Source organism: Zea mays, chromosome 1, assembly GCF_902167145.1.
Source record: "Zea mays cultivar B73 chromosome 1, Zm-B73-REFERENCE-NAM-5.0, whole genome shotgun sequence".
Classification (NCBI taxonomy): Eukaryota; Viridiplantae; Streptophyta; class Magnoliopsida; order Poales; family Poaceae; genus Zea; species Zea mays.
Genome location: NC_050096.1, coordinates 2017299 through 2028338, shown reverse-complemented (window position 1 = coordinate 2028338; position 11040 = coordinate 2017299). Strand labels below are relative to the sequence as shown.

At 42.8% G+C, this 11040-nt stretch overlaps 1 protein-coding gene across 2 annotated transcripts; it reads left to right on the top strand.

Moving 5' to 3' along the window:
• Positions 1-3412: 3412 nt before the first annotated feature.
• On the top strand, positions 3413-10703 carry LOC100191673 (signal recognition particle receptor homolog 1). 2 transcript variants are annotated; one of them, XM_008671846.3, is made up of 10 exons: positions 3413-3718; positions 3816-4815; positions 5116-5200; positions 5287-5382; positions 5491-5643; positions 5739-5846; positions 9542-9661; positions 9775-9900; positions 10018-10101; positions 10195-10703. In XM_008671846.3, the coding sequence occupies exons 2-10, from the start codon at positions 3836-3838 to the stop codon at positions 10318-10320; spliced, it is 1878 nt and encodes a 625-aa protein (XP_008670068.1). In that variant the 5' UTR covers positions 3413-3718; positions 3816-3835; the 3' UTR covers positions 10321-10703. The 2 variants fall into 2 exon arrangements, with proteins under 2 accessions (XP_008670068.1, NP_001130574.1); NM_001137102.1 differs by having other exon boundaries at positions 3491-3549; positions 10195-10547.
• Positions 10704-11040: the final 337 nt, after the last annotated feature.

Sequence of the window (11040 nt, the reverse complement as noted above, 5' to 3'; positions counted from 1 at the left end):
CTTGATTTGCACTTTATTCATCCATGGCATAAATTCACATTTAAGCACTTGAGTTGGCACTCAATCACCAAAATATTTAGAAATGGCCCAAGGGCACATTTCCCTTTCAGTGGGCATATACTATTTTTTGAATTCGTAAGAGCATGAAATGAAGACAAAATGTTGATTTCTAAAGCATGAGATGAAGATAAAATGCTGATTTCTAAAGCATAAGATAAAGATCATTGAGTGGATTATTTTCAAAAATCCACTCTAAGCTCGGGGGCTACACCCATTGGGTGCACCTCCAGTGCGCCCAATAGATTTTTAATTCTAGAAGACAAAATGATGGTTTCTAAAATACAAGTTGGCGACAGAACGCTGATTTCTAAGGCACGAAATGAAGACCTTTGAGTGGTTTGTTTTCAAAAAACCTACTCAAAGTTCTGAATGCCGACTTCCAAAGCACGATATGATGACAAGATGCTGATCTCCAAAGCACTGAAGGAGGACCTTTGAAGGCTGTTTTTTACTGAGTCACTTAAAGTTCAGGAGCAACGCTCAATAAAGTGCACCTTCGGCGTGCCCATCACTAGAATGGAAATAAAGCCACAGAATCGCGAGCTGGACCTAGAATCTTTGGGCTGATTATTTCAAAATCAACTCAAAGATTGGGGGCTTGTGGGGGACAGATATCCACCGGGTCCACTAGAAGGCAAGAAGGCCTCGCGAAAGGCTTTGGGCCTATTATCTCGCAAGGCCACCCCTTCGTGGGCCATGGGAGAACTACTGATGGAATGTGCCGACGCGAGGAAGAAGCAGACTTGGGCCCAGGCGGCTCGTTGGATGTAAGCGCTATCCACAGCGCCGATCTGACTTTCCCGCGTAGGGCGACCTTGAATATCGGAGCAAACTAGGGATAGGTCGGCAAGATTATAGGAAGATAACTCCAGTCGGTTCACTATTACTTAGGTACACATCGTCATCATACACGCATGTAGTGCCCCACGGTCAAGTATATAAGGCCTAGGGGGTACCCCATCATTTCCATCGACCATCTACTCAGCTCACTAGCTTTTCTCCATATAGGAGACTTCCCTTGTAACCCACCACATAAAGATTCACACTAGGAAGTAGGGTGTTACACATCTCAAAGCAGCCCGAACGTGTAAAAAATCGCATGTCATCTCTCGTGCATCTCGCACGAACCATTGAGGTATAGTCAACAACACCGTCCTACCCAAAAGCACCGCGAGGGGTAACCATTGGTGTGCGGTCGGGCTCCAAACACCGATAGCAGCCTACTGTTGCTGGCTAGATTTTCAGTAGCGCACTGGACTGTCCAGTGATCTCGCAGATATGGAAGTTTTTTAGATCACTTGTAAAGAAGGCAACGACCTCTAAGCCTCTTGGGGCTATAAAAGGAAGCCCTAGGCGCCCTCTCATGGTACCAAGCACCACACTCCGAGACTCTGCGACCACACCGTTCAATGATTTGAGAGAGATTTGAGCTTATTTCTGGGCTGTTACTATGTCGTTTTGTAGTTGCGCTCTTGTCTTTGCTTTTTGTGCGTGTTGTTGATGCGTTGTGTAGTTCTGCGTGTTCTAACTCACTCTCTTACTCTGATTTTGATTGTGATAAAATTGTGGAGATTCCTCACAGATGAGTTGAGATATAAGGAAGAATATCGTGACACTCAAGTTTGATCTTTGGGTCACTTGAGAGCGGTTGAGTGCAACCATTGACCAAAGGAGGTCACCATAATATGGTGTAGACTTTGGCCGAACCATGAGAAAATCGTCGTGTCTTTTGTCTATTTTACTTTATTGCAATTTCTATCTTACTTAGTGCTTAAACTTCACTTATATATTGCTCCTAGTTTAATACACATCTAAAAAAACAATCAAACGAAGAATACGTTTTTCTCTCATTTTCTCATTTAAATTTGGTTTTAGTTTAGGGGGTGTTTGGTTAGAGGGACTAAAGATTAGTCTCTAGTTTTTAGTCCCATTTAGTCTCTTTTTTTGTCAAACACTATGACTAAAATTTGGACTATAATGATTTAGTCTTAAGTCCTTCACATATGTGCTAAAAGGGACTAAACCATATTAATTCCACATTTACCCCTCGTTTAGTTCAATTGTACTAATAACAGGAGAATGTTAAATACCATTTTAGTTTTCTTATGAGTCATTTAGTATATTCTTACTATTTTTAGTCCCTAAAAACAAATATGTTAGAGACTAAACTTCAGTCCCTAGACTAAAGAAACCAAACATGGCCTTACTCTAACACCTTTTATATATCAAATTTTTATTGTTTGAAGCATTTTTTAAGGATCACCTATTCACCCTTCTCTTAGATGCTTTTATAGTGTGTTTAGTTGTAATGACACAACGTGATGAGATAGGATGAATTCTTAAATAAGGTTGTTTAGTTTGGAATCAGGGTTAGAACATGACTATTTCAGTGTTATTTTCAGTTATTTCTTAAAATTGGAGGGACAAGAGAGGATGTTCTGTGTGTCACCAGCCGTCCCGCGACCCAGCGTACACCATCAAAGGTACGTATGTGGTGAAAATAAAATCTCACGGGCACCGTCCCACACACGGATAGCCGCTTAGGCTATCCGCAACCGTTACCCCTAAATTTTTTCCCCTATATCACTTTTCCCCTTATTTCCCCCTATTTTTTCATCTCCCACAGCGATTCCCCCTAAATACTCCCCTATACCCCACTACAACTATAAAATATCATTTTCTATATCAACTATCAATTTTTATCTACTAACAATTACTCGTGGACCCACAGCATAATGTTTAGGGTGATGAACAATGATACGCTAGATCTGGGGGGAGAGAATGGTGCCGACACGTAGCGGGCGCTGTAGGGGACACCGCTGCGGCCGTAGGGTGCCCCCTACCGCCGGCATGCAAGGAGAGGTGGATTGCAAGGGGCAGCGTTGCGCATAGCCTTAGCTCAAGCTCCTCAATGGCCACGTCCTTTTGTTTTTCATTTTTTTTGAACGAAAATATATGTCCGTTCATCACCGAGATGTCCGACTGCATCCAACCGACTAACCACTAGTGATAATGAGATTATGAGAACGTGTAAACAAGCTCCAGTTTTCAGGGTTGTTATTCCTTCACTTTCGTTTAAATCCCTTCCCTTTCGTTTAAAATGATGAAAAGTGTAAAATTATGTATAGGTTTAGATTCAAACTATAATTGCTGGTTCAAACCTATATTTATACCTACATAATCAATAAAAATATAAATAGAAATCGGTAGCAAGATATAGAAGTAGTATAAAGTTTGAATTATATATGCGGTGACATGGACCGATGGACGGGTTTGTTGACCATTGACCGAGCCGCGTTTGCCTCCGCCTTCGAGGAAGCGGATACTAGACGCGCAAAATAATAATAATAATATATTATTATTATTATTATTAATATTAATAGGGTTCCAGTCCACTCCATCGCCAAGGGCCCAAGGCTTCTCTATCTAGGGATTCATCTTCCTCTCGTCTTCCCTCTTCCTCTCCGAGGATACAAGGCGCCGTCCCAGGTACGCTACGAACCAACCCCCGATCGACCGGATCAGTATCATATCCAACTGTAGAGTAGGGAGAATCAGTCAAATTCCCCCGTTGTAGCTGTAGGCTTGGCGTTGCTGCTCGATCGCGCTCCTGTCTAGATCCAGGGGCAATCCCCCTTATCAATTACAACTGGGACTGGTTCGTTCTAATTGGATTAGATCCTGATCGGCAAATCCATTCATGCTATATACGATATGATATGAAATTGATGATGATTCGTCGGTCGGATCCGCAGGTAGAGGTAGGGTCGCCACCATGCTGGAGGAGCTGCTCATCTTCACCCGGGGCGGCCTCATCCTGTGGTCGTCCTGCCGGGCGCTCGGCGCCGCAGCCCTCAAGGGCTCCCCCATCGACGCCCTCATCCGCTCCTGTCTCCTCGAGGAGCGATCCGCCGACGCCAGCTTCTCCCAGGACAATTACGCCCTCAAGTGGACCTTCCACAACGACCTCGGCCTTGTCTTCGTCGCCGTATACCAGAAGATACTCCACCTCCTCTACGTCGACGATCTCCTCGCCGCCGTCCGCAAGGAGTTCTCCCAGATCTACGACCCCAAGCGCACCTCCTACGATGACTTTGGGGACATCTTCCGCCAGCTCCACCGCGAGGCCGAGGCGCGCACCGAGGAAATGAAGAAGTCCAAGCAGGCCCTCTCGTCCCGTCCGCAGCCTGCTCTCACCCAGAAGAAGCCTGGTCCCAAGGGCCGCGGCGGTGATTCCCGCGGCGGCGCTGCTAACAAGGGCGGCTCTGGTGCCAAGGATGACTCTGATGGCGACGGCTATGGCAACCAGGACCACCGTACTCTGGCAAATGGTGCCTTCAAGGGCCAAGAGAATGGCGTCCGCAAGGAGAATTCTTCTCATGGCCGCACTGTTGTTGTCAAGGGAAAGGAGAATGGGGCCCCCAAGGATGAAGGGGCCTTCGATGTAAGTAAACTACAGAAGCTACGGGCCAACAAGAAGAATGGTGCCACTGACAATGGAACCAAGAAGCTGACCAAACCTGACATAAAGAAGAAAGGGAAGCAAGATAGGGTGTGGGACGACAAACCTTCCAACAAGAAGCTGGATTTTACAGACCCGGCAGACGAGAGAGGGGACGAGGTGGCAGACAATGTGGCGGTCATCGAGGGAGAAAGCATGATGGATAAGGATGAGGATCTGAGCAGCGACAGCGAGGACGAAGAGGTGGAAGATGGACCCAAAAAGAAAGGATGGTTCTCATCAATGTTCCAGAGGTAATCCACACACATGCTCCCATGTCTAGTGTTCTATCATATGTAGTAGCTTGTAAATATGGATAAGGATATATAGCCTAGACTCAATCATGATGATGACAATAGATTATGTGATGGCTGCTGTGTTTTCCCCACCTGCAATCTTTCATCCTTATTATTTTTGGCTTCTGGCACCAAATAAACAGCTCATATGCTGGCTTTTGTTTCTCTTCAACATATTGCATTATGCTTTTAACTTGTATATGATTTACAATCTATGTGCATATCCTGTAATATAATACATTGCACTTGTGTGCTCAGTATTTCTGGTAACAATGTATTGGAGAAGTCTGATCTGCAGCCTGCGCTCAAAGCTCTCAAAGATAGGCTGATGGCAAAGAACGTGGTATGTGTATATTCTGTAGGTGTTCATTTGATATACTTAATAGATATTCTTTTTCTGTCTGTCTGAAGAAGGCTAGCCTTATGCAGGCAGAGGAAATTGCAGAGAAGCTTTGCGAATCTGTCGCAGCTAGCCTTGAGGGCAAGAAGCTAGGATCTTTCACTAGAATATCATCAACAGTCCAGGTTTTTAGCATATCTTCTCATAAAAAAATATCTTCATCTTCTTATATCATCTAAATCTAAGCATCTTATAGGTTGGTAATATGCTTCATTTGATGGTTACTCCTGCAGACAGCTATGGAGGATGCGCTTCTTCGTATTTTGACCCCAAGGCGCTCTATTGACATACTGAGGGACGTGCACGCTGCCAAGGAGCGTGGGAGGCCATATGTTATTGTTTTTGTTGGGGTGAATGGAGTTGGCAAATCCACCAATCTTGCAAAGGTATGCATTTCCAGGCATCACACCACTACCATAAAAAGAAAACAAGAAACTTTCATTGGGATATTTATTCATTGTCTGCATTTGGAACTTCACAGGTTGCTTATTGGCTTCTTCAGCATAACCTCAGTGTTACACTTGCAGCATGTGACACCTTCAGATCTGGTGCTGTTGAGCAGCTGAGAACTCATGCAAGGAGGCTTCAGGTATCGATCAAACTATCTAAGTGCTGTCCAATAATCCAATGACCACACTACCATGTTCTCTTTGTCACCAGTTATGGAATCGAATTCTGTTTGACAGTTTATTCTTTATTTGTTTTGTGAAAGAGTAGTTTTAAAATTGTAAATTTGCCATACTGGAGTTTATATTTCTTTCTGAACTAGCACTTGTTTTTATCACGAAGCCAAGAAAAAAAATCTCCTAGTTCATTTTATCTTACTGCTTATCCCCCATAGTGTGGGGAAGGGTATATGCTGCGTTTGCGCTCCAGTTTTTTAGTACATTTTTTTGTCGGTCTAACACTAAAATTTGGCCATACCGTGCAAAACTATGCCATTTTTTGACCTAATGACATGTAACATCTATCAAGTCGTAACTGCCCCACCATGTTTTTAAGACATAACAGGAGATGCAGACTCCTATTGATTCTATACAGCAAATGAAATGTAACGTTTTTCGAACTGTATTTGCCTTATCATTTTTTTAAATGAAACAGGAGGGGCACACCCTATGTTTTTTTCGAGCGACTAATCGGCCCTAATCGTCGACTAGTCGGACGACCAGGGCGATTAGGTACTCTAGTCGAGTCGGCTGCCTAATCGAGCTCTGCTAACCGACTAGCCCGACTAATCGCGACTAATCGCGATTAGTCGGACGATTTGAAAACACAGGGCACACCCTTATTTATTATACATAGCAAAGAGAACAAGAGCTTATGTACAGTTAAAATAAAATAAAATTACAGAGCAACTAGCCACTGTGGGATTCTAGGGAAGTACCTAAATTTTGCTCTATGGGTCAATGTTTTAAAGTCGACAAGTCGATTCAAGTCATCTGAGCAGCGATAAGGTGACTAATTGTGATTAGTCGAACCTAGTCGACTCCTAGTCGTCCACCTATACTAGGACCATGTATGTATATATACATATATATGTGCGTATACACACACATGTGTGTGTGTCCATAGCAGCATGATAGGTTAAAATGCATCATGTTGTTCTGTGACTAAAAAAACAATTAAGGCAGGCCACTAGAAGGTTGTTGTGCTAATCAAGCATATCACAAGAGTTTGTCTCCCTTTGGATCAGAACCCAGTACACCCACCTTACACCGGGCATGAGGGACTCCATTCTCTGGAGATGGACGACAAACGGAACATACTCCACTCACTCAGCATACCGTGTCCAGTTTAGAGGCTCATTCGAGCCTTTCCAGTCAGGCCTAATTTGGAGAGCACGTGCTGAAAACAAGTTCAAGGTTTTCGCATGGACAATGGCAAGGGAGAAAGTACTCACCACGGACAAATTACAAAAAAGGGGTTGGCCTCACCAAGATCACTGCGCTCTATGTAATGGGCCACTGGAGACATGTATCCATTTGGCATTGCTTTGCCCTTTTGCCAAATTGGTTTGGAGACTCACCCTTGCTTGGGCGCATTTCGACGAAAATCTAATCTTTCCGTCTAAAGAACCTAGCAAGCTGATCCGGTGGTGGGAGGCATCCCAAACCAAGATTCCGAAAAGTGAGAGGAGGTGATTCAATGGGGTATTGATTTACACTATTTGGAACATTCGGAAAGAACGGAACAAAAGGATCTTCACCGGCGCGTTTGAAACGGCAGCACAAGTGGCCTCTAGAGCGAAAGAGGACATCGAGCAACAAAGAAGGGCCTTAATTTGGGAAATGTAGAATCATAAGTGTTATTTTGGTTTTTTGCACCTTTGTGCTTGCCGGAACTCTGTCCCGAGGGTGTTTTTTTAATTTAAGCATGTACATAAACTCTTCCCTATCTTAATTGAAAGGCAGAGCTCCTGCCACTGCGTTTCAAAAAAAAAGCTTCCTCCATCTTCAGTTGGATCTTCAGTGGATGCAGCAGCAAGTGCTACTCCTTGTTCTTGCATTTCTTCATCAGAATCATATTCACCAGATTGTGAAAGGCAGAGCTCCTGCCATTGCGTTTCAAAAAAAAAGCTTCCTCTATCTTCAGTTGGATCTAAAAAAAAGCTTCCTCTATCTTCAGTTGGATCTTCAGTGGATGCAGCAGCAAGTGCTACTCCTTGTTCTTGCATTTCTTCATCAGAATCATATTCGCCAGATTGTGGAGGAAGAGGAACAACACACTTCCTTGTTCTAGTGTATGTTTGGTTAACAACCCCAGCAGCAGCTCTAGGGAGATTTCTACCCCTTAGATGCTCAGTTGCACCAACAGCTTTATCAACAACCCCTTAAAAAATAGTTTTTATCAACAACTTTATCAACAAAAGCGTTCGAGGAAAAAAACTTTATCAACAACTAGTCGGTTGGACTCCTAGTCGGACGACTAATCACCGTTTTATCGTGATTAGTCGAACAATCAGAGTTCTAGTTGCCCTAGTCGCGTCGCACACCTTAATCGAGCTTGCAATGGCGATAAGGCCGACTAATCGCGATTAGTTGGACAACTTAAAAACATGGCTATGGGTAACCAAGGTGAATCTATCAACAAACTTTGCTTTGCATGTAGGGGCCAGGTCAACACTACAAAAAGCCGGCTATTTATGTGTTCCTAGCTTTATCTAATTTTAGTCATACATTATTTTGCAGCTGTGTGCTTCTGTAACCTTTTCTTCTCTCTTGTAATGCTTCATGTTAATTCATATCCAATTTTTTTGAACACATTTTTTTGGCTAACCACACATATTCCTATGCAATTGCTCTTGGCAAAACATGTCCATATGCTCTTTTGGAATGCCCATATGAAACAAGGTTTTTGCTATCATAGTATTCGTTTTGTTTGGCTTCTGTCTTCCGGAACTCACAATTTCATCTTCTCCTTAATAATATTTTCAAGTGAAGTTATCCTTTAAAATAGCACTCTAACTCATTTTAAATATTTTTTTTCTTATTTCTCATTTTCTTTTCCATCACCTCTGACCAAAAAAATCTAATTGTCTGTATAAAAATTTGAATAAACTTCTATGAACTAGGGAGAAATTAGCTCAATCTGGGAACTACATTTGTACACACCTCTCCCTCCAAGATATTTGACAACAAATTTGATCTTAGGCACCACCTTTCAACTCATCCATGTACGTGAATAAATCCAGAAATTTATAGAAAGAGGGTGTGAATCAGAATCCTACCTCCCCATCCTAGCCTCCATTTCCTTTGCCCCGATGAACAGCTCCCAATGTGTCTTCTACAAAACTGCCTCCTCGTGAGTTGCTTGCCTAGCAGATCTCCTGCAATTGTGATTGACTCCGATTCTTTACTTACCACTATCACTTGACTGCAACTCTTTACTTACAATTATTTGACTCCGATTCTTTACTTTCCACTATCACTTGACTGCAACTCTTTACTTACAATTATTTGACTCCGATTCATTCATAGTATGCTCTATTTAGATATGAGAAATAAGAAAAGAAAATGATTAAAATGAGTCAGAGTGCTATTTTAAAGGATAACGTCACTTGAAAATACTATTAGGGAGAAGAAGAAATTATGAATACTAGAAGAGAGAAGCCTAATAAAACGAGTACTATAATAGCAAAAAGTTCATCTGAGACGTACATTCAGGAACTAATTTCTCTGATGTAGCGTTGAACTATGTTATTTGGTCATGCATTATACTATGGTGTCTTATGTCCCAAAGGGCATTATTTTGACATTGAAATTGATGTCATGTTGTTGTGTGCAGATACCTATATTTGAGAAGGGTTATGAGAAAGATCCGGCAGTTGTAGCGAGGGAGGCTATTCAGGAAGCAACCCGGAACAAATCAGATGTTGTTCTGGTTGACACTGCTGGACGTATGCAGGTTGACTAAGTGGTTTATTTTGAAGTATCTAGTATCTTTCTGTCCTTGTACTGGAGGATATAATCTTTACTTGGAAGTTTACGTGAAAGTCTCTGTCTAACTGAATCTGTCAGGACAACGAGCCACTCATGAGGGCACTCTCCAAGCTAATCAATCTCAATAGCCCAGACCTGGTTTTATTTGTTGGAGAAGCATTGGTTGGAAATGATGCTGTGGATCAGCTCACTAAATTTAACCAGGTATAATAGCTTGCATTTCAAGGGCAGACGAATATTATCACTTGAATGATGCTTGTTCATTCTTAGTCCTATATGGAATCTGGTTTCTGTCACTAAGTGTTTCTTGAACTCAAACAGAAACTAGCAGACCTATCTGCTGTTCCCACTGCTAGATTGATCGATGGTATCCTGCTCACCAAGTTTGACACCATCGACGACAAGGTCAGAACTTGTACACTAGTTCGTGTTATATCAAGTGGTATGTCTTTGTTGTGTGTTGTATTCTAACACAAGCCTCCAAAAAAAATCATGCAGGTTGGAGCAGCGCTTTCCATGGTCTACATATCTGGAGCTCCAGTCATGTTCGTTGGCTGTGGTCAGTCCTACACGGACCTGAAGAAGCTGAACGTGAAATCCATTGTGAAGACCCTCCTGAAGTGATTGCACCACCGTGTTGAAGTGCAGTCTGTTATCTATTGTATCCCCAGTGACCTTTGTCATCCTCATGTTGGACGTCGTCGTGGATTTGTAACTGTCGGAGTTGCAACAAAACTTGTGTGCTTGCGTCAACGTGTGCCGTCTTGCTCTAATAATGCACTATCTGCATTTTGAATGGGTAAAAAATGGATGAGTATGCGAGTTTGCTATCATCTGGATGTTACCAGATTATTGCTCCTGCCTCTGAGCATGCAAGCGAAACCAGTCACGAGCTCACTTCATGTCTGGATGTGTTGGCAAGCTGGAAGCTGCATGAATGTCTGACATGATTTCATTCAGCGTACACGGTTGCTTGCAACATTAGTAATGAGTAGCGTGTTGTCTTGTGGTGTTGGCCTCTGTTCATACGTAAGGGTTCTGATCCCCTTGTGTGCAAGTCTCACACATACAAAAACCTGATACATACGCGTCCCGCAAACATGTGCCCTTCCGTATTCAGCTTCTTTATTTTTTGTGGCCTTCCTTGTCATGTGGAATGCAATTATGCAGGCAATACGTATTGCATGTCATTCTCCGGTGCACCTGCCCAGTTGTGGTGGACTGGACCTAGCAACCCTATCAATCAAACAAACAATGTGCATGTCTTATATATTACCTTTAGCCCCATTATCTACAGCTTTTTCTTTGCCTGAGATTCCCATCCTTCAATATATCTGTATATAA

Excerpts from the sequence above, each read along its gene's own strand:
- LOC100191673 (XM_008671846.3), top strand. The coding sequence starts at position 3,836 with ATGCTGGAGGAGCTGCTCATCTTCACCCGGGGCGGCCTCATCCTGTGG. Across the intron at positions 5,201-5,286 it reads GGCTGATGGCAAAGAACGTG|GCAGAGGAAATTGCAGAGAA; the intron begins GTATGTGTATAT and ends AGCCTTATGCAG. Across the intron at positions 5,847-9,541 it reads CTCATGCAAGGAGGCTTCAG|ATACCTATATTTGAGAAGGG; the intron begins GTATCGATCAAA and ends TGTTGTGTGCAG.